This window comes from Gadus morhua, chromosome 23 (genome assembly GCF_902167405.1).
Source record: "Gadus morhua chromosome 23, gadMor3.0, whole genome shotgun sequence".
Classification (NCBI taxonomy): Eukaryota; Metazoa; Chordata; class Actinopteri; order Gadiformes; family Gadidae; genus Gadus; species Gadus morhua.
In genome coordinates, this window is record NC_044070.1 from 21,302,606 (window position 1) to 21,326,593 (window position 23,988).

At 43.0% G+C, this 23,988-nt stretch overlaps 2 protein-coding genes across 3 annotated transcripts; both read right to left on the reverse strand.

The window, feature by feature from the left end:
- Positions 1–472: 472 nt before the first annotated feature.
- Positions 473–1,668, reverse strand: LOC115537268 (C-C motif chemokine 4-like). The gene is made up of 4 exons (XM_030349048.1): positions 1,473–1,668; positions 1,235–1,346; positions 985–1,062; positions 473–891 (listed from the first exon to the last, which is right to left on the reverse strand). The coding sequence occupies exons 1-4, from the start codon at positions 1,549–1,551 to the stop codon at positions 846–848; spliced, it is 315 nt and encodes a 104-aa protein (XP_030204908.1). The 5' UTR covers positions 1,552–1,668; the 3' UTR covers positions 473–845.
- A 10,393-nt stretch (positions 1,669–12,061) lies between these two features.
- LOC115537260 (C-C motif chemokine 4) lies at positions 12,062–18,769 on the reverse strand. 2 transcript variants are annotated; one of them, XM_030349039.1, is made up of 5 exons: positions 18,578–18,769; positions 18,342–18,453; positions 18,092–18,169; positions 17,938–17,984; positions 12,062–12,169 (listed from the first exon to the last, which is right to left on the reverse strand). In XM_030349039.1, the coding sequence occupies exons 1-5, from the start codon at positions 18,654–18,656 to the stop codon at positions 12,093–12,095; spliced, it is 393 nt and encodes a 130-aa protein (XP_030204899.1). In that variant the 5' UTR covers positions 18,657–18,769; the 3' UTR covers positions 12,062–12,092. The 2 variants fall into 2 exon arrangements, with proteins under 2 accessions (XP_030204899.1, XP_030204900.1); XM_030349040.1 differs by lacking the exon at positions 12,062–12,169 and having other exon boundaries at positions 17,373–17,984; positions 18,578–18,768.
- Positions 18,770–23,988: the final 5,219 nt, after the last annotated feature.

The window sequence follows — 23,988 nt, forward strand, 5'->3', positions numbered from 1 at the left end:
CGCTTTGGATAAAAGCGTCTGCTAAATGCCGTTAATGTAAAATTTAATTGTAAAGCAAGGACAGAGTAAAGGAGACTAATAATCCATAACTTAAAGAGCAGAGTGACACTTCTGAGAGGCTCTGAGGCTGACCTGTCCATATGCTCAGCTAAGCGTTTATGTTTAGATATTTTACCATAAGTAAAGCAATGGTTGATTTGGAGGCAGATACTGAGGTTATTTTCAAAGATTGGGGTAAAGATGCAGAAAGACTAATCATAAAATAAAGAAGATGGAGAGTCAGGATATTGAATAGGACATATTTTATTTATATTCAAACACACAAAATACTGTTGAACATTAAAATGCTTGAAACGTATTAATTAATAAATAGCTAGAAACCCAAATTCAGTGAACTTATAGATAAACAACGATTCAACATTGTAAGATAATGCGCCGACATTGATGAATGCAATTAATAAATAGGATTCTCTTTTGAAAATACATTAAAATGTTGTGTTAAATTATGATAATTTAATATATAACCTATTTCGGGTTGACAATGTAGAGAATATGTTTAGGGTAAAATGTGATTATCTTTTTTTGAGTTCTGACTTCAAACTCAGAACTGTCATCTAGCCCTAAACCACTTCCGCAAAATTGCTTGTATATCTGGAGTTCTCTAAATGAATTTGAAAAAAGTTTCTAGCAGTTCATTGTTTCCCATTTCAAAAGTATCAGGTCAGCCATCTTGATGCTCATTGGCCTGCGCTGAATAAGATGCATTTCTATTGGACGGTATAATGCGTTGAGGGCGTGGCGGTGGTTCCCTCCAATGGTGGAGGAGCAGAGCTGGAGGTGATGAGCTACAGGAGGGAGCGGGGGGAGGCCAATGCTCCTCTTTTTGTCGCCCTGTGAAACACAAACACAGAGACTTAGATTTTGTTTTTCATAAACTGTGTGTGAATGAATGAGTTTGTGAATGAATGAGTGAGGGACACTTACTCAAGCTCCCTGACCTTCCTCTTCACCCAGGGCGCATCATGTTTTAAGCAGTACAAACTACCTCCCTTTGTTTGAAAACTACACAAAACACAGAGACACTGTTAGTAGTCTGAGCCATGGATGACACCCTATATGAGGATAACACATCCTAACATGCAAGTTTCAACGAAGACACACATCCTAGCGGACGTTCAAAGCTAGAGATGTTTCTTTTGCAGAACACATTCATTCCATATGGCTGGTCACTTACATGATGGCATTGACACAGGGAAGGTTTTTCTCTTGCACCATGTAGTCCACGATGGTTTCAGTGATCTGCTTTCTGGTCACCCTTTCGCAGCATCCAGAGAGCTTATGAGTTACTGAAGAAGAGACAGAAAGACGGTTAGTTTTCCCTAACTTTGACATTGTAAGATGGCAGTCCGTATCTTGGTTCTCGTGGCGTACCCTGAGAACCCAGGTCCCCGTCGTCCCCATCCTCCCCTCACCTGCAGATCCTTGTCCGGTCAGAGCGACCACCACAGCCAGCAGCAGCATGCTCTTCGTCACGGTGCCACAGGTCGTCATCTTCACTGGTTGTGATTGGCTGCTTTTAACGATCAAGAGATAGACAGGAAGACGGCAGAGAAGATCTGGTGTTAATGCTCGTCTAGCGTTGGACCAGTGGACTGCCCTCTCTCAGCAGGACAGGGATATTTATGTTGTGAAAAAGAGAAGTGCTGGAGTGGTATGTCTCTGTCTCTGTCTCTCTCTCTCTCTCTCACACACACACACACACACACACACACACACACACACACACACACACACACACACACACCTCAATCTCTCTGTCTGTAGATCTATCTGTATGTATAGATCTATCAAGATATTGATCTTTATGTATCTGTCTACCTCTTACATGTCCCGACCCTCCCTAGGGAAACCATTTTCCGACCTCTTCCTGACGCAACATCAGCCATATTGGTTTTGCTGCGTCTTGAAAGAACTGCAAGTGGGTAGAACCCACGTTAGAACCAAAATGGCCGCTAGGTGAACGACCTTGCAATCTTTTGTTTAGTTGACTGGTGACATTCAGACAGACGGAGAGAGAGACAAACAGACAGACACATGGTTAATCGGCCTCTTTCAGCAATAACACTCCGGTGCTCCAGCACTTAAACCAGTTATCGTCCACCACTCGTCAAACCAACCGTTCACAGGAACACGGATGCTAGTATCCTCATTAGCATAGCCAGTGCTTCAGACTGAGTTCAGGGTCTCTCCCCACCCTCTCTGATTTACAGTGGCGGGAGTTGCTCAGTCACTCTGTGATGATTCCCAGGAGAAGTTAGATGTTTGGTGATAACTGAGTTTTCAAAATTCTTAAACTACACAGTACACAAACTGTTAGTTTGTTATTTTCAATTTGAAAATGTTCAAATTGAAAATAATGTGCAAATAAATGTATCCAGCTGTTCTGCAATTTCTATGAAACTTTCAATGAATAAAATAAATATACTAGAAAATGTAATAAGACAGAACAAATTAAACAAACTTAAAAGTAACTTTTTCTCGTTTTTAGTGCACTGACACATTTTTAATCTAACGTTAATCTAACGCCCATCATACTCGGAAATCACTGAAATGATCTTGTCTTGAACTTCAGAATCATTTTAGGTGAATATGGCACAGACTTAAAAGGTTTTTTGCCAGAAACACAAGCCTGTTGACATGATCAGGCTTCAGAGATGAGCGCAAGCGAGCACGCATGAGTGCTAAAGACTTGCTCTGAAGAGGAACTTATGGCAGGAATACACACATTTTTCCTGGCCAATTTTGAAAGACGTGGGTGGGAGCATCATTTGGGTACCTTTCCACCACGTCAATGTGTCCTCCTCAGTTGTGAGTATAGGCTACGACTAAAACACACCACCTCCGAACGGCGCGCGTCAAAAAAGCCGCCCCTATTATTTTCTATGTACCCCCCCTATGTCCTCAATTGTTGAAGAGGTGAAGGGTTGGTTTCACAAAAGACACTGTGGCGACCGGGCCCCAGGAATGTCTCTCTCACGCAGGAAAACAACAAACGCCAAGACCCGTTCAAAGCCCGGTAGGGCGTTTATTCATTAAATAACGTAAAACAACGTGTGGGTCTGTGCCCAACACGGGGAAACCAAAAATCATACAGGTGGCTCCGTGAGTCACGGTAGAGTCCAGGGCATTGTCTTTCCGGCCGGGCCTGTCTCGTCCCTGGCGTCCCTGGCGAGGGAGTTCACTCCCGTTGGTGATGCCGTCCCCGTGGTGCGTGCCGTGTCGGCGCGCGTCACCCTGGCGTGCGGGTTCTCTCGTGGCCGCTTGTTGGGAAAGTCCGTTAAATCAACGAGTCTACCTGACTGTCCGTATCGGGTTTCGGGTCCTGGAGATACTCTGCTCCGCTCGGACTCCCGGTTCCCTCCCCTGGGAGAACATCAAACAGTCTTTTAAAGGGTACCTGATCTTCCTCGCCCTCTGCCGCAGTTGTCGACGCAATGGACGCTCTCTGTCTCCGGCTGGTGGATATCGGCGGTATACACCATCCACCCCTCGGGCCACCTGGCCTGAGGGTTTGGGACTGGGTTGCCACAACACACTTACATATTTCTCTCCAGAAAGTGCATCCGTGAATTCAACCAGGGGGCTAAGTGACTTATTGTCAGCTTCTAGCACATCAACATCCTGCCGGGAGAGGGTGAGATGTCTGAGTTTCCGTTCATTAGAGATCACCTGGGCAATGGCCTTCTGCTGCTCAGGGATCCTCTCGCTCATGGCCTGCCTAGAACCCCATCTGGTTTGACATACTGTCTTCAGGGCAGTGACGGACTGGACGGTCTGGCATTCGGGCAGATGCCAGAGGGGCCGCGGCCTCTCGTGGGCCGTTTGGGCCGGCCAATCACGGGGTGGCATGCTTGTCGGCTTCGCGCGGCCGCTTCGTCGCAACGCGGCCCCACATTATCTCTTGGCACACTATCAAGCATCTATAGTGTTAAAAGCTTGAAATTAGCCATTTATCTTTATACCAGATATGAGTGTCTATATACTACAGTCATGGTTGCCCTTAATATTTACATCTGTCTACATTATTTTGAAGCCTTATTCAATCAGATGTTTAAAAAGTGCTTTGTTTGAAATTGAAATACAACAAATCTGCCTGTATTTTTAATTTTATTTTTGGTTTAAAAAAGTTATATGAAGCAATGACTTCTGGGAATTTCAAAACCGAATCAGACCGCGTCTGCGTATAGAGGGTTGTTGGAAGTTGAAAGTTGGAAGATACCAGTCTGCTGAGGTTACTATGAGTATGAACTATGAATCGAGGAATTAAGCGACAGAAGGGAAGAGCGGAGAAAAAGAGAGCAAAATCCAGGAAATGACTGTTGGCTGACAGTGAAAAATGCGCGAACACTAATGTTCAAGACACTGAGCAAACAGACCAGGGGCAGGGAGTAAAAGAGGAGGACAGTGAGGACAGTCAGTCTTCATGCATATTAAAGTTAGAGAGTTCATCACCAATGGGTGATGAAAAGTGGGTGTTATTTCCCTGCATGTGAAGTTATGTCTGTGTGTTGCGGGTGCGTGCGCGTCCCCGTGTGGGCCGCTGGTGGGTGAAAATGGCAGGGCCGTTTTTTAATCCCAGTCCGTCACTCCTTCAGGGAGTGTTCCCTGAAGGGGAAGTTCCCTTTTTTCTTTTGTAGAAAAAACTGTGAAAAACAATGTGATACATTTAGTATCACATTGTATGACAGAAGAGCAATCATGCTATTATTTGGCTAGTAATGGGAAGGCTACACTACACCTGGGAAGTCATTCTGTTTGAAACAGATCCCCCATGAAAACCATGAAAACTGCCATTATAGTTAATTTACTGAGAGATAATGAATGCAGCTCTGGCCTGTTCTACATCTCTGCCACACATTGAGCCAAGGTATTGTTTCCAAGCAGTGTTTGCGAGTTAAGCTTGAGCTGAGATTAATAAAATATTATAATATAGGCATATAACATAATATATTTAGTAGGCTATGATGGCATAGTATGAAAAAGGGGCAGTGGCATGATATTGTCATAATCATTTAATTATTTTGTTATCTGGTTCACTGAGCTGAGTACCATCACTTATCTAACCTTCATCGCTTTTTGTACAAAAAAATTGCCGAAAGTGCAATTTAGGCAATTGCTTCCCTCAGTCCATGGGCGATGCTGCGTCCAGTATGGTCTTTGGACATGAACGCCGTTTGGAGACATCTCACTCTCAAAGTAAATTCGGTATCAATGAAGTGCACTGTCAGGCTAATATATGGCTCCATCGTGCGGCTTGACCATAGATCTGCCGTCGCTGTGAAGTTGTCCAATGTAGACACTTCTTCAACTTCTTTTCGACATTTCTCATGCATATTTGGCGGAACCACTCTGCTGAAATGGTGCCGAGATGGCAACGCGGCCTCGCCCTCGACTTTACTGGTGCATATCTATAACTAAAAAATACCCGATGGCAGCAGTGATTTTCGTGTGCTTATCTGAATTCGACGGATAGGGAGTCGCATTATACAGAGTGGTTGTAATCGACGTCTGTCCTGCTGTCGTCTGGGTTGTGGTCTTGTGTTTTTGTTTCGTTGCCAATTCATCGTAAGCAACATTGGGATTGCGCCTTAGGTGATTAAGCAAGTTTGTCATGTTTCCAAGGCGTGCAGATAACGTTGCCGGGGTGTTGGACTCACAGACGAAAGCAGTGGAGTTGGGTCTCCAATGCCTTTAAGCTACCGGTAGAACAAGATCCCCTAAACCCCCTTTAGGGAAGCCCTTCTATGGATGTATCGGATGTCTTTTTAAAGTCCCTATGGGTGAAAAAGGGAAGGAACTCAGAAAGGAAAGAGGAATGGGGATTGCATACCAAGAAATGACGTCTCCTATGTGGGTTTCTTAGAAGTTAATACAGGCCCTGATTGACAGCAGTAAATCAACTCATCGTATGTTGTACGTTCTGCCACTTAAAGTACACACTTTTTGTGTGTTGTATGTCCTTGCATTTAAGAATAGTACTTGGCATGGTGTAGCATCTTATCCTAGCTATCTTTGCTGTATACGGGGAATGGGTCAACCTAGCGATTGTTGGTGCTTGGCACTTGGTTCTATGATGAAGCTTACTGTACCGACAGCGATATATTGTTGTTTCTCTTTCTTCGGACAAATGTACATACTGCAAGTCACTCTGGATAAAAGTGTCTGCCAAATGCCTTGAATGTAAAATGAAAATGTAAAACAAAGGACAGAATGAAGGAAACTAATGGTTGATTTGGAGGCAGTTACTGAGGTTATTTTCAAAGATTGGTGTGAAGATTCCAAAAACAAAATCATGAAATAATGGAGATAGAGAGTCAACTTATAGAATAGGACATATTTTATTTATATTCACACACAAAATACATTTGAATATTAAAATGCTAAAAACGTATAAATTAATAAATAGCTAGAACCTTCATCAAATCCTGTTAGTTTACAACCCAGTCTCACGGAAATACGTGACTCTGTCACGTCATTTAATCTATTCATTCGTGATCTGGGACACGTAATTTCTAATTTTCGTGCCAAAAGCACAAGTTTCTAACATTATGACAGCTATTGGTCACCCGTTTCTACTTTCACCATTGATTCTGAGAAATTGTGACAATTCACGGATACATTTAATGCAGTTGTGTTGATCTGAAGGCAAACCACAAAAGAAAAATTCCCAGATCCCATTCCCAGATCACGAGTGAATAATTTAAATGACGTGACGTGACAGCGTCAAATATTTCCGTGAGACTGGGTTGTAACTTATAAACAATGATACAACATTGTATCATAATGCGCTGACATTGATAAATACAATTAATAAATAGGACTATCTTTTGAAAATACATTTAAATGTTGTGCTATATTATTATAATATAATAAATAACCTATAACGGGTTGACAATGTAGAGAAGAGGATTAGGGCAAAATGTGATTCTTTTTCTTGAGTTCTGAGTTCAGACTTAGAAATAATAAAATATCTGGAGTACTCTAAATTATTATTTTTTTTTAAATCGAGCAGTCCATTGTTTTCCTCTTCAAAAGTATCTGGTCAACCATCTTGGAGCTCATTGGCCGGCGCTGTATAAGAAGCATTTCTATTGGACGGTATAATGCGTTGAGGGCATGCCGGTGGTTCCCTCCAATGGTGGAGGAGAGGAGCTGGAGGTGATGAGCTTCAGGAGGGAGGGGGTGGAGGCCAATGCTGCTCTTTTTGTCCCCCTGTGAAACACGAACACAGAGACTTAGATTTTTTCTTTTTCATAAACTGTGTGTGAATGAATGAGTTTGTGAATGAATGAGTGTGTGAGTGAATGAATATGTGAATGAATGAGTGAGGGACACTTACCTAAGCTGCCTGAACTTCTTCATCACCCAGGGCTCATCATGTTTAAAGCAGTACAAACCACCACTCTCCGTTTGGAAACTACACAAAACACAGAGACACCGTGAGTAGTCTGAGCCATGATGACATCCTAAAACACACGTTTAAAAGAAGACCCATAACCGAACACACGTTCAAAGGTAGAAATGTTTCTGTTGAAGACCACATTCATCCCATATTGCTTGTCACTTACATTATGGCATTGACACAGTGATTGTTTCTCTTTTGCACCATGTAGTCCACGATGGTTTCAGTGATCTGCTGTGTGGACACCTTGGTGCAGCAATCAGAGAACTTCTCAACTGCTGAAGGAGAGACAGAAAGACGGTTAGTTTTCCCTAACTTTGACATTGTAAGATGGCAGTCCGTATCTTGGTTCTCGTGGCGTCCCCTGAGAGCCCAGGTCCCCGTCGGCCCCATCCTCCCCTCACCTGCAGATCCTTGTCCGGTCAGAGCGACCACCACAGCCAGCAGCAGCAGGCTCTTCGTCACGGTGCCACAGGTCGTCATCTTCACTGGTTCTGATTGGCTGCTTTTAACGATCAAGAGATAGACAGGAAGACGACCGTGAATATCAGGTGTTAATACTCGTGTACCGTTAGACCAGTGGACTGCCGTCTCTCAGCAGGACAGGGATATTTATATTGTGAAAAGGAGAAGTGCTGGAGTGACGTCTCTCGACCCTCCTTAGAGAAGCCCTTTTCCAACCGCTTTCTGATGCAATATCGGAACACTCTCTCAAGTCCCTTTGCTCTGGAAAAGGGAAGGAACCAAGAAAGGGACAAGATTGCAAACCTAGAAAGAATGTCTCCTACGCCTTTGTTTCCTGTAAGTTAATACCGGCCTTATTCACCTGTCGGCCATGTTGGTTCTGCTGCGTCTTGAAAGAAATGAACGTGGGATTAGAACCAAAATGGCCGCTAGGTGAACGACCATGTAATCTTTTGTTTATGTGACTGGTCCGAATTATTTCCATTCTCATTCTAGAATGACATTAGTCAGTTGAACCTGATGACATAAACATTCTCGTTTTCGTTTTGACATCATGGGGTGGGTGCGAGTAACGATGGCAAGACTGTCCTCCCATCTTTTTAACACTTTTGTCTATCAATTTTGTTCTAATCGTCCGTACACCATTGAACCCTGCTGGTAAAGGTACAATGTGGTTAACATGAGTCTGATGTTTCTAAGTATCAGCTTTGGTTTGAAGCCATATTGAAAGTAAAAAATTAATACAATTAGCTACCATATATGTCTACCCCAATATGTACACCTCTGGCTGTCCCAATAGCCACTCTGGTCGGCTCTCCGTCACGGTGTGTCTGCATAACTTGCTTGTTTGGAATGTGTTTGGTAACTCAACATATCAGAATCAGATCAGAATCAGAATCACTTTTACTACATCTTATAGTACAGTACTCAAGAGTAAAAATCTTAGGCTTGGTTCCTCAACATTCACATAGCAGCAACAGTAAAAGATAAAATAAATAAGAATAAGAAACCATATGAAAAGGAACAAAGTAAAAAAACAATATAGCATTGGTTGTATGTCTTCTTTCCTCTCATCCTCACCTGTATATCGTTTGGATGAAAACAGCATCTTCTAAATGTTTTTTTCGCCCCGTCTTTAGGATATGCTCCATGATTTACATTGCATGATTCAGAATTTTGGTCATGTGCTCATCGTTTTCACTCGATTAGTTCCTCATTTTCTCCCCAACGGCCTTTCCTCCGCATCACTATCTGTCTGAACGGACACTTGAGGTCATGATTCACTCCCTGTCCCTACGAGAGCGTTTCAATGAAGTTGGAAAAATTGGGCTCTTTTGAGAGAGAGAGAGAGAGAGAGAGAGAGAGAGAGAGAGAGAGAGAGAGAGAGAGAGAGAGAGAGAGAGAGAGAGAGAGAGAGAGAGAGAGAGAGAGAGAGAGAGAGAGAGAGAGAGAGAGAGAGAGAGAGAGAGAGAGAGAGAGGTGTCCTAATGATGATGATGATAAGAAAAGACACCTTTTGCCGGGACTCAAACCCAGATTGTAAGACTTTAAACCAGACAGAAATTTGTCTCAAACCCTTATCCTTTCTCTCTGGTATCAGATCATGTATCTTTCTGGAAAAATAACAAATAAGGGCAAAGTTAAAAAAGCATTTTAGAAAGTGTAACGTATTTAAGATTAAGCAGAACTAAAGCATACACAAAAGTCGTCAGTCTTGATTTAAAGGTGGTCAGAGTAAGCGTTAATCCCAGGAGCCACACCCCATTCTCATGCATCACGTGCATACCTTAGAGACTGACCAGGTTACCATGGGAACAACTAACAACCTCCATCACGTGCCTCCCTCACTCAGTAGACACAAGGTTCACATTCCCAGACATCACTCCCTCACACACTAGGTGCGTTTCCATCCTCCCTGATTTCATGCGAACTTTGAAGTATCGAGTCAGTAAACGGTGATGGAAACACCAAAATTCGCGTAAAAATCCTCTAATTCGCAAAAAAGGTTTTCCGCTCGCTTGAGGTGGTTTTTGAGAAATGCGAACGAGAGTAAATTTGCAAAATGGGAGATGGAAACACACTTTTCGAAACAGCTGTGACGTAGCGAACTTTGAACACACAGGACTGACAGTCTTTCAGATTTCCGCATAACGACCGGCCATAGCAACCCTGCCGACATCAACGTGTAACGTCAGCATCCTATTGTGCTCTCCCATACGTAAGGCACTCAACGTCGTCCTCGTATTTCCCTTGCTACCGCTGTGTACATTGTAATTTCTCTATTTCTTCGTCTACGGATTGAAGTTAAAATAGCCAATGATAACTTAACTGAAAGAACAGTTATGACTTGCCCAAGGGAAACCAATTGCTGCTGAATTCCTCTCTCCATGTTTGTTGTTTGTTGTTACTCCTCTCTATTGGCGGACTTACCGCTTTTTGTTACATTTGTTACAGCTTTTCTATTTCTACCATTTATTACAGCCACGTATCGGCATACATTTTTTGCCTACAGCGCCACTTTCAGGCAGAACTAGGGTAGTTACCCGCTCCCACTACCCGAAACACACCTAATTCAATTTACTTTTTTGCGAACTTTCTAAAGATTCCCATCACCTCTTTAGATGGAAACGCAGCTAGTGACTCACTCAATCGCTTTAATAGAATGGATGTCATGTAAAACAGATCCCATTTGTGAACTTGCTTGTTCATGCTGACTCAAGATCTCTTGACTGCTCTCCAGTGGCCAGAGTGAAAAGAGTTCAGACAAATTACTGTAGATTAGAAAGATAAACCAAATTTATGAAGATATATAAGGATGCAAGTGATCCGGCCGTGGTATATTTAGATAATTTATTCGTACAGAATATATTTGGTGTTCGCAGAAAATAGATGGGCTTAAGGTAATCTAAGGTTATAATTTAGGCCTCACGAACCAAAACACAGGCTGTCCATTTTCATCTCATAAACTGGAGAATGGAATTCTTATCGCACAATCACATGATTTACCACGACTCCCTTAAAAGATATTCATTATTGGTGCTTATTAATATGCATCGTATCATGGATGACGACAGCAATATATTGTTGTCTCTCTTTCTTCTGATAAATGTTCATGTTGTAAGTCGCTTTGGATAAAACAATCTGCTAAATGCCCTTGATGTAAAATGAAAATGTAAAACAAGGACAGAACGAAGGAAACCAATGATCCATAACTTAAGGAGCAGAGTTACCCTTCTGAGAGGCTCTGAGGCTGACCTGTCCATATTCTCAGCTAAGCGTTTATGTTTAGATATTTTACAAGTAGTAAAGTAATGGTTGATTTGGAGGCAGTTACTGAGTTTATTTTGAAAGATTGAGGTGAAGATGCCAAAAGTCAAAATCTTTAAATAATGAGTCAGGTTAAAGAATAGGACACATTTTATTTATATTCAAACACACCAAATACTTTTGATTATTAAAATGCTAAAAACGTATAAATCAATAAATGGCTCGAACCTTCATAAAATCCAGTGAATTTATAGAATAACAATGACATATGGGCGGCAGTAGCTCAGGAGGTAGAGCGGGTTGGCTGGTAACCTGAAGGTTGCTGGTTCAATGTCGAGGTGTCCTTGAGCAAGGCACCTAACCCTGACTGTTAGCTCCCGACGGGCTGGCTGTCGCCTTGCATGGTTGACTCCGCCGTCGGTGTGTGAATGTGTGCGTGAATGGTGAATGTGAGGCAACATTGTAAAGCGCTTTGGGTGGCCGATGGTCAGAAAAGCGCTATATAAATGCAGTCCATTTACATTTACATTTACATAACATTGTAACATAATGTGCCGACATTGATAAATACAATTTATAAATAGGACTCTCTTTTGAAAATACATTTAAATGTCATGCTATATTATCATAATTTAATAAATAACCTATAAGGGGTTGACAATGTAGAGAATAGGATTAGGGCCACATTTGATTCTCTTTTTTTGAGTTCTGACTACAAACTCAGAACTCATTAAAACAAAATCACATTGGCCCTTAACCCCTTCCGCAATAATGCTTTTATATCTGGAGTTCTCTAAATTAATAAAAAAAAAGTGCTAACAGTTCATTGTTTTCCTCTTCAAAAGTATCTGGTCAGCCATCTTGGTGCTCATTGGCCTGCGCTGAATAAGAAGCATTACTATTGGACGGTATAATGCGTTGAGGGCGTGGCGGTGGTTCCCTCCAATGGTGGAGGAGAGGAGCTGGAGGTGATGACCTTCAGGAGGAATGGGTGGAGGCCAATGCTGCTCTTTTTTTCGGCCTGGGAAACACAAACACAGAGACTCAGATTTTGTTTTTCATAAAATGTGTGTGAATGAATGAATGAGTGAGTGAGTGAATATGTGTGTGAATGAATATGTGAGTGAATGAGTGAGGGACACTTACCTAAGCTGCCTGACCTTCTTCATCACCCAGGGCTCATGTTTGCAGCAGTACAAACGACCACTCTCCGTTTGGAAACTACACAAAACACAGAGACACCGTGAGTAGTCTGAGCCATGGATGACACCCTGTATGAGGTTAACACATCCTAACACGCACGTTCAAACGAAGACACACATCCTAGCGCATGTTTAAAGCTAGAGATGTTCTTTTGAAGGACACATTCGTTCCATGTGGCTGGTCGCTTACATGATGGCATTGACACAGTGATTGTTTCTGTGTTGCACCATGAAGTCCACAATGGTTTCAGTGATCTGCTGTGTGGACACCTTGGTGCAGCATTCAGAGACCTTCCAATCTGCTGAAGGAGAAACAGAAAGACGGTTAGTTTTCCCTAACTTTCACATTGTAAGATGGCAGTCCGTTTATTGGTTCTCATGGCGTACCCTGAGAACCCAGGTCCCCGTCGGCCCCATCCTCCCCTCACCTGCAGATCCTTGTACGGTCAGAGCGACCACCACAGCCAGCAGCAGCATGCTCTTCGTCACGGGGCCACAGGTCGTCATCTTCACTGGTTCTGATTGGCTGCTTTTAAAGATCAAGAGATAGACAGGAAGACGGCAGAGAAGATCTGGTGTTAATGCTCTGCTATCGTTAGACCAGTGGACTGCCCTCTCTCAGCAGGACAGGGATATTTATATTGTGAAAAGGAGAAGTGCTGGAGTGATCTCTCTTTCTGTCTCTCTCCTCTCTCTCTCTCCTCTGTCTCTGTCTCTGTCTCTCTGTATCTGTAGATCTATATGTATATTTATATGTATCTCTCTCTGACTATCGATCTATCTAAAACATGTCCCGACTCTCACTAGGGAAGCCCTTTTCCGACCTTTTCCTGACGCAATATCGGCCATGTTGGTTCTGTTGCGTCTTGAAAGAAGTGCACGTGGGTTTAGAACCAAAATGGCCGCTAGATGAATGACCATGTAATCTTTTGTTTAGTTGACTGGCGCCAGACAGACGGAGAGACAGACAAACAGAGACACTTGTTAAATCTGCCTCTATCAGCAGTAACACTCCAGCACTGAAGTGGCAAACCCTTTGTTCGCCCTATTTATTCCTGAGGCAGAGGTAGTCCGACCCACATTTCTTGGGAAGCACGTATGAGGGCCTCCAATAGGCTCCAGGTAGAGTGTGACACACCTACTTCCATGGGTGACACAACGGACTAATCACCACGTCATCACAAAGTGCATAAATATACATGTGAAAGGAAATTTGATTAATATTTTATAAACTTTATACTTCATAACTCGTACTTTTAGCCTTAGACTCCAAATATATTTACTTAAAAATATTCAACACAAAAGACCTCTAAATGGCTCAAACAAGCACTTTACATCGGTTATCGTCCACCTCTCATCAAACGATCCGTTCACAGGAACACAGATGTTAGTATCCTCATTAGCATGGCCAATCCTTCAGACTGAGTTCAGGGTCACTCCACACCCCCTCTGATTGAGAGTTGCAGGAGTGACTCAGTCACACTGTGAGGATTCCCGGGAGAAGTTGGAAGTTTAGTGATTAGCATCTGGACCACATCAACCACACAAACACTCGCTGTGTTCCGAAACTAACGTTGGCACAAATAAGTGTGTACCATGTGTATTTTCTTGCATGAAAGTCGAATCGGGGGCAAAAGTGTAGGCTACAGTGTCCTACATGTAGGCATCCTCTAGCAAGAAGCCCAAACCTAAACCTCCTCCTCAAAGAGCATGTTGGGGTGCCATGCAAGTCCCTCCAGATAGAAGGATCTACGACAGGAGACGGTCTGAAAGCAGACCTAGAAAGAAGAAGTTCCGTTTGTGGGACAGGAAGGCAGGTATCACCTTCTGAGTTGTTCGTTCTTTTCACCGGTTGTATCACACAGAGTTTATTTAGTGTTCTACCGTCTCTTTCTGTGATGCTGAATCTCATTCCAATCAGGTCGTGTCATATTTTTTTTTTCTGTCTGTTTCCTGTCCTCCACTTTTATATAATCCTATCATAGTCAGAGCTGAGCTCCCTGAAAGACCTCTTCACTAACGGAGAAGAAACAGAACATTTTCATAACCTGACCTGTCGCCATATCTGACTTAGGTTTGGATTAATTACGAAAGTAAAGCTAGTCATAAAACGGTTGTGAAATAACGAAGACAGGCCGCAGCATTGTCATTGGAATGACAAGTGCTCATTTTTGTTTTGTAATCATCGGGTGGGGGCATGGGTGGCTGGGGCAAAGATTCAGCCCTGGCATTTTCTGTCCAGACCAGCCCCTTACATTATCAGCACTAGGGGTGGGACGAGACGAACGGGAAGAACCCTGTATGTACTTGATTAAAACAATTTAATCAAGTACATTCATCTGAATAATAGTACAGCACTGTAAATAGCAGTTGTTTATTTTTCAAGTTTGTGTCTCTTGTGCTGCTGAGAAGACAGTTGGAAACCCGAACAGGAAGTTAACAGTCCTCCTGTGGTCGCTGCATCTCCACCCCCCATATCTACATATCTACAAAACCCTTGTTAAATATCACACTTGATCCAACGCTAAATTCTCTCTTGCAGTTTTTAGTCTGTGACTGTGAAAATATTTTGGTGTAAGCCCAGCATTAGTTAAGACCAGACTCGGACCATAATAGCAAAATATCATGACAAATAATCTGAATGGAAACATATTACAGACAGTAGCAGCATTAGAGCTGAAACTCATTTGTTTTAACGTTGACTCAGTCATTATGAAACCATATATAGAGAATAGAAAAAGAAAAATGTATCTATAGCTGTGTGAAAAAGTCTGAGACATGAATTACAGGTCTGAATAGATATGCATTCTCATATACGTGTATGTGCACATGTCTGTGTACATGTTAACATGTGCACAATCTTTTTTTCAATTCTCTATTCATGGTTATATTTAGGGCAATATATATATATTGCTCTACTTCCTCGTCCGCAGCCAGCCAGCTACACTCCTCAACAAATTCATGACCTGCAAGAAACAGCAAACAGAACTTGTACTCAGTATCTGTGTACTTGCAAGTATATGTAGCCATGTAGCCTTTTTGTGATGTAAGGCAACTTTATTTATATAGCATACCCAAGGCATGCATACAAAAGGCAGACTCAAAGTGCTTCACATACAAACATTGTCATACATAAAATAAAATGATAGATAAGTAAAAGAAAACATATGCAAAGAAAAGAGTAAAATATAAAGTTACATAAAGTAACATATAAGTCTTCAGTCTTGTTTTAAAGGTGCTCCGAGTTGGGGCAAGTCTTAAATCCTCAGGGAGTTTATTCCAGCTATATGTTGCATAGTAACTAAATTCTGCTTTCCCGTGTTTCGTGTTTACTCTGGGGATAATTAACATATTGGTCTTAGAAGATCTTAGTGGTCTAGAAGGCTTATGTAGTGGAAGCATATCACTTAAATATTTTGGGCCTAAACCATGTAGGGATTTATAGGTTAGCAACATGATTTTAAAATCAATTATCTGATCTACAGGAAGCCAATGTAACGATTTATGAATTGGTGTAATATGTATTTTGTCTTTGTTAGAACTCGAGCAGCAGCATCAGCAGCAAGGTGTTGGGTTACTTTAAGCCTTTCCGTTTTAGAACCAAATACAATTATCTCTGTTTTATCGTCATTTAGTTGAAGGAAATTTTGGCATATCCAGTCTTTCACTTGCTCAATGCACTGGCAGAGCAGATCTATGGGCCGATTGTCATTTGGTGATAGCGATACATAGTTCTGCGTGTCATCGGCATTCCAATGATTGTCAATATTGTTATTTTGCATGATTTGCCCTAGTGGGAGCACGTAGATGTTGAATAAAGAGGGTCCTAAGATCTAACCTTGTGGGACTCCACATGTCAAGTTGGTTGATTCTGATAGAAAGTCGCCAATGGAAACAAAGTAGTTCCTATTTTGTAGGTAGGACCTGAACCAATTTAAGACTGTGCCTGAAAGCCCCACCCAGTTTTCTAACCTGTCCAGATGTATTGTATGGTCTACAGTGTCGTATGCAGCACTGAGGTCAAGTAGCATTAGTATTGAGGTTTTGCCAGAGTCTGTGTTAAGACGGATGTCGTTTACAACTTTAATAAGGGCGGTCTCAGTGCTGTGCAGGGGTCGAAATCCTGATTGGAAGGTGTCATAGCAACCAGTTGATGCCAGGAAATGATCAAGTTGCTGGAGGACAACTTTCTCAATGATTTTACTTATGAAGGGTAGATTTGATATTGGTCTGTAGTTGTTAATAATAGAGGCATCTAGGCTCCGCTTTTTTAAAAGGGGTTTAATAACTGCAGTTTTCAAAGCTTTTCGGAAATTGCCTGATTGGAGAGTCTGCACCGTCTGTCCGGACGCATGTCGGGGCTCAGGGGTGCACGGGTGGCCGTTACATGCGCAGCTCTCCTCCATGGCGACTGGTTCTTGTTCCGTCTCTGTCCGCACTGTCCGTCCGGACGCATCTCGGGGCTCAAGGGTGCATGGGTGTTAGGCACGTTCGTGGACTCTTGAAGAAGCAGGAAACGGTTCTTCAGCGGCAGGGTTAACTTCAGTGACGGGCTAATCCGGCTGATACATGCAACTTTAGCTTTGGGTAGCTTAGCATTTGGCGTTGAGTGAACTTGTTGATTCACTTTGGTATGTTGTTTTGGCTTAGCGCCGACTCTGTGCCAGGGAGATGCAGCTGGAACTGAAGTCGCTTTGGATAAAAGCGTCTGCTAAATGCCGTTAATGTAAAATTTAATTGTAAAGCAAGGACAGAGTAAAGGAGACCAATAATCCATAACTTAAAGAGCAGAGTGACACTTCTGAGAGGCTCTGAGGCTGACCTGTCCATATGCTCAGCTAAGCGTTTATGTTTAGATATTTTCACCATAAGTAAAGCAATGGTTGATTTGGAGGCAGTTACTGAGGTTATTTTCAAAGATTGGGGTAAAGATGCAAAAAGAAAAATCATAAAATAAAGAAGATAGAGAGCCGGGATATAGAATAGGACATATTTTATTTATATTCAAACACACAAAATACTGTTGAACATTAAAATTCTGGAAACGTATAAATTAATAAATAGCTAGAACCTTCATCAAATCCAGTGAACTTATAGATAAACAACGATTCAACATTGTAACATAATGCGCCGACATTGATGAATGCAATTAATAAATAGGACTCACTTTTCAAAAATACATTTAAATGTTGTGCTCAATTATCATAATTTAATAAATAACCCATTTCGGGTTGACAATGTAGAGAATATGTTTAGTGTGACATGTGATTCTCTTTTTTGGAGTTCTGACTTCAAACTCAGAACTCTCATCTGGCCCTTAAACTACTTCCGCAAAAATGCTTGTATATCTGGAGTTCTCTAAATTAATTTGAAAAAAGGTTCTAGCAGTTCATTGTTTTCCATTTCAAAAGTATCTGGTCGGCCATCTTGATGCTCATTGGCCTGCGCTGAATAAGAAGCATTTCTATTGGACGGTATAATGCGTTGAGGGCGTGGCGGTGGTTCTCTCCAATGGTGGAGGAGAGGAGCTGGAGGTGATGAGCTTCAGGAGGGAGGGGGTGGAGGCCAATGCTGCTCTTTTTTTCGCCCTGTGAAACACAAACAAAGAGACTTACATTTAATTGTTAATAAACTGTGTGAATGAATGAGTGTGCGAGTGAATGAATATGTGAGTGAATGAGTGAGGGGCACTTACCAAAGCTGCCTAACCTTCTTCATCACCCAGGGCTCATTATGTTTGCAGCAGTACAAACGACCACTCTCTGTTTGGAAACTACACAAAACACAGAGACACCGCGATTAGTCTGAGCCATGGATGACACCCTATATGAGGTTAACACATCCTAACACGCAAGTTTCAACAAAGACACACATCCTAGCGCACGTTCAAAGCTAGAGATGTTTCTTTTGAAGAACGCATTCATTTCATATGGCTGGTCACTTACATGATGGCATTGACACAGGGAAGGTTTTTCTTTTGCACCATGTAGTCCACGATGGTTTCAGTGATCTGCTTTGTGGACACCGTGGTGCAGCATTCAGAGACCTTCTCAGCTGCTGAAGGAGAGACAGAAAGACGGTTAGTTTCCCAGCTTTCTCATTGTAAGATGGCAGTCCGTATCTTGGTTCTCGTGGCGTCCCCTGAGAACCCAGGTCCCCGTCGGCCCCATCCTCCCCTCACCTGCAGATCCTTGTCCGGTCAGAGCGACCACCACAGCCAGAAGCAGCAGGCTCTTCGTCACCGGGCCACAGGTCGTCATCTTCGCTGGTTCTTATTGGCTGCTTTTAACGATCAAGAGGTAGACAGGAAGATGACAAAGAAGATCAGGTGTTAATGCTCTTCTACGGTTAGACCATTGGACTGCCCTCTCTCAGCAGGACAGGGATATTTATATTGTGAAAAGGAGAAGTGCTGGAGTGATCTCTCTCTCTCTCTCACACACACACACACACACACACACACACACACACACACACACACACACACACACACACACACACACACACACACACACACACACACACACACACACACACACACACACACACACAAACTCGCCCATTCAATCTCTCTGTCTGTAGATCTATATAGATCTACAGATGCTAGTATCCTCATTAGCATAGCCAGTGCATCAGACTGAGTTCAGGGTCTCTCCCCACCCTCTCTGATTTACAGTGGCGGGAGTTGCTCAGTCACTCTGTGATGATTCCCAGGAGAAGTTAGATGTTTGGTGATAACTGAGTTTTCAAAATTCTTAAACTACACAGTACACAAACTGTTAGTTTGTTATTTTCAATTTGAAAATGTTCAAATTGAAAATAATGTGCAAATAAATGTGTCCAGCTGTTCTGCAATTTCTATAAAACTTTCAATGAATAAAATAAATATACTAGAAAATGTAATAAGACAGAACACATTAAACAAACTTAAAAGTAACTTTCTCGTTTTTAGTGCACTGACACATTTTTAATTTAACGTTAATCTAACGCCCATCATACTCGGAACTCACTGAAATGATCTTGTCTTGAACTTCAGAATCATTTTAGGTGAATATGGCACAGACTCAGGGCCGACGGACTGCGGGGACAAAGGGGACAGTTGTGGGGGGGCCCAAGGCAGAGGGGGGGCCCATGAAAAAAAAAACCGCCCCCAAGAATTTCTCTCTCACGCAGGAAAACAACAAACGCCAAGACCCGTTCAAAGCCCGGTAGGGCGTTTATTCATTAAATAACGTAAAACAACGTGTGGGTCTGTGCCCAACACGGGGAAACCAAAAATCATACAGGTGACTCCGTGAGTCACGGTAGAGTCCAGGGCATTGTCTTTCCGGCCGGGCCTGTCTCGTCCCTGGCGTCCCTGGCGAGGGAGTTCACTCCCGTTGGTGATGCCGTCCCCGTGGTGCGTGCCGTGTCGGCGCGCGTCACCCTGGCGTGCGGGTTCTCTCGTGGCCGCTTGGGAAAGTCCGTTAAATCAACGAGTCTACCTGTCCGTATCGGGTCCTGGAGGTACTCTGCTCCGCTTGGACTCCCGGTTCCCTCCCCTGGGAGAACATCAAACAGTCTTTTAAAGGGTACCTGATCTTCCTCGCCCTCTGCCGCAGTTGTTCTCCATTGCGTCGATTACAGTGACGCAATGGACGCTCTCTGTCTCCGGCTGGTGGATATCGGCGTTATACACCATCCACCACTCCTCCCTCGGGCCACCTGGCCTGAGGGTTTGGGACTGGGTTGCCACAACACACTTACATATTTCTCTCCAGAAAGTGCATCCGTGAATTCAACCAGGGGGCTAAGTGACTTATTGTCAGCTTCTAGCACATCAACATCCTGCCCGGAGAGGGTGAGATGTCTGAGTTTCCGTTCATTAGAGATCACCTGGGCAATGGCCTTCTGCTGCTCAAGGATCCTCTCGATCATGGCCTGCCTAGAACCCCATCTGGTTTGACATACTGTCTTCAGGACGGACTGGACGGTCTGGCATTCGGGCAGATGCCAGAGGGGCCGCGGCCTCTCGTGGGCCGTTTGGGCCGTTTGGGCCGGCCAATCACGGGGTGGCATGCTTGTCGGCTTCGCGCGGCCGCTTCGTCGCAACGCGGACCCACATTATCTCTTGGCACACTATCAAGCATCTATAGTGTTAAAAGCTTGAAATGAGCCATTTGTCTTTATACCAGATATGAGTGTCTATATACTACAGTCATGGTTGCCCTTAATATTTACATCGGTCTACATTATTTTGAAGCCTTATTCAATCAGATGTTTAAAACGTGCATTGTTTGAAATTGTAATACAGCAAATCTGCCTGTATTTTTAATTGTATTAGTTTACAAAAGTTAAAAACTTCTGGGAATTTCAAATCCGAATCAGACCGCGTCTGCGTATAGAGGGTTGTTGGATGTTGAAAGTTGGAAGCTACCAGAGTCTGCTGAGGTTACTATGAGTATGAACTATGAATCGAGGAATTAAGCGACAGAAGGAAAGAGCGGAGAAAAAGAGAGCGAAATCCAGGAAATTACTTTTGGCTGACAGTGAAAAATGCGCGAACACTAATGTTCAAGACACTGAGCAAACAGACCAGGGGCAGGGAGTAAGACAGGAGGACAGTGAGGACAGTCAGTCTTTATGCATATTAAAGTTAAAGAGTTCATCACCAAGGGGGCTACAAAAGTGGGTGTTATTTCCGTGCATGTGAAGTTATGTCTGTGTGTTGCGGGCACGCGCGTGCGTGCGCGTCCCCGTGTGGGCCGCTGGTGGGTGAAAATGGCAGGGCCGTTTTTTGATCCCAGTCTGTCACTCCTTCAGGGAGTGTTCAGGCAGATTCAACTGCGTCTGCACCACTTCAAGTTCCCTTTTTTTTTTGTAGAAAAAACTGCAGACCAACCTCTTGCAGACCCCCATCGCACGGCCGATCCTGCACCTTTGTTGAATTCTCTAAAATCAAAACACATTTAGTATCACATAGTATGACAGAAGAGCAATCATGCTATTATTTGGCTAGTAATGGGAAGGTTACACTATACCTGGGAAGTCATTCTGTTTGAAACAGATCCCCCATGAAAACCATGAAAACTGCCATCATAGTTAATTTACTGAGAGATAATGAATGCAGTTCTGGCCTGTTCTTCATCTCTGCCACACATTGAGCCAAGGTATTGTTTCCAAGCAATGTTTGCGAGTTAAGCTTGAGCTGAGATTAATAAAATATTATAATATAGGCATATAACATAATATATTTAGTAGGCTATGATGGCATAGTATGAAAAAGGGGCAGTGGCATGATATGGCATGATATTGTCATAATCATTTAATTATTTTGTTATCTGGTTCACTGAGCTGAGTACCATCACTTATCTAACCTTCATCGCTTTTTGTACACAAAAATTGCCGAAAGTGCAATTTAGGCAATTGCTTCCCTCAGTCCATGGGTGATGCTGCGTCCAGTATGGTCTTTGGACATGAACGCCGTTTGGAGACATCTCACTCTCAAAGTAAATTCGGTATCAATGAAGTGCACTGTCAGGCTAATATATGGCTCCATCGTGCGGCTTGACCATAGATCTGCCGTCGCTGTGAAGTTGTCCAATGTAGACACTTCTTCAACTTCTTTTCGACATTACTCATGCATATTTGGCGGAACCACTCTGCTGAAATGGTGCCGAGATGGCAACGCGGCCTTGCCCTCGACTTTACTGGTGCATATCTATAGCTAAAAAATACCCGATGGCAGCAGTGATTTTCGTGTGCTTATCTGAATTCGACGGATAGGGAGTCGCATTATACAGAGTGGTTGTAATCGACTTCTGTCCTGCTGTCGTCTGGGTTGTGGTCTTGTTTTTTTGTTTCGTTGCCAATTCATCGTAAGCAACATTGGGATTGCGCCTTAGGTGATTAAACAAGTTTGTCGTGTTTCCAACGGGTGCAGATATAACATTGTAGCACATTTTGCACATTATGTGGTCCTCTGCCTCGTCGGCTTCTTTGAATCCGTAGTGTTGCCATATTAGAGAACTTGTTTTACCCTTTTTATCGAGTAAACGCGGCTGTCCTCCCTCTGCCATCTCGCTCGCGTTGTTTTCTGAATAAGGTCACCACACACATACAGCTCGCGGGGCCGCGTTGAATGCTCTGGGGGAGGGACTGAATTGTGCATGCGCGTCTCTTTCACAAAACCTCATAGACAACGGAAAATTCCAAAAGAACCCTTCCATCTCGATTTTATTAATTTGGAGATCGTTAGACCCAAGAATTGAAATCGTGACCAAAATTTTGATTAATTGCGCAGCCCTAGTGTGTAACATGTGTTTTTTCATGAATGACAGTCAAATAGGGGACAAAAGTGTAGGGCTAGGGTGTCCTTCTACTCCAGGGCTATTCAACCTCCTTAACAAGTGGGCCGAAAAGGAAAACCACTGGGGGTTCATGGGCCACACAGAGTAAAACTACGTGAATGAATCGCTACAAATAAATCGTACTTAAAGTAGTGTGAACTTAATATATATAGTACTACTACATGGAATAAACTTGTCAGACGCATTCCTTCCTTCTTCATTTTTAATCGTATCATTATAAAAGATTTTGTTCTCACATATTTTGGACACGTATTTAGAATTAAACAATGTTGTTTGAATCATCACAAAACAGAACTGCTGTACATATGAGACATTTTGAGCCAGTGAGTCAGTGAGAAAGATTGCACTGCCTTGTTTGCCTAGTTTGGCTCATCCTGAGACACTCATGCAGCTTCTCATAGGTCATGGAGCAACGTGCCCTTGTTCTGATGGCATTCATATGAGAAAAGCTAGACTCACACGTATCAGTTGAGCCAATAATTGTCAGAATAAGTGATGCCAGTTCCTGATTGTGGGGTACTGATACTGGCTAGTATCACCGGCTACACACAGAAACCTGATTTGCATGCAACTATGTTTCTCCTTTATTTTATTTACTTTTTGCATGCAACCTCTTGCGGGCCAGGAAAAAATTAAGAGGGGCCGCATTTGGCCCATGGGCCGCTAGTTGAATAGGCCTGTTCTACTCCATAGCCTGCTTAGAGGTATCCTTGAGCAAGAGACCCAAACACAAACCTCCTCCTCCTCAATGAGCATGTTGGAGTTCCCTGCAAACCCTCCAGATAGAAGGATCTACGACATAAGACGGTCTGAATGCAGACCTAGAAAGAAGAAGTTCAGTTTGTGGAACAGGAAGGAAGTAATTGACCTTTTGAGTTGTTCTTTTCCCCTGTTGCATCACCTTATCTTTCTGTGATGCTGAATCTAATTCCAATCAGGTGGTGTCATATCCTTTCTGTCTGTCCTTGTCTTGTCCTCCACTTTTATATATTCCTATCATAGTCAGCTCTGAGCTCCCTGAAAGACCTCTTCGCTAACAGAGCAGAGACCGGAACGTTTTCCTAACCTGACCTGTGGGGATATCTGTTTTACGTTTGAGATTTAATTTGAATGTTAAGCGAGTCTCGGTGGACCCCCCCCCCCTCCTAATGCACAATATGTTGTTCATCCTGGCACTTACTGTACACACTTATTGTATGTTTTACGTCCTGGCACTTACTGTACACACTTATTGTATGTTTTA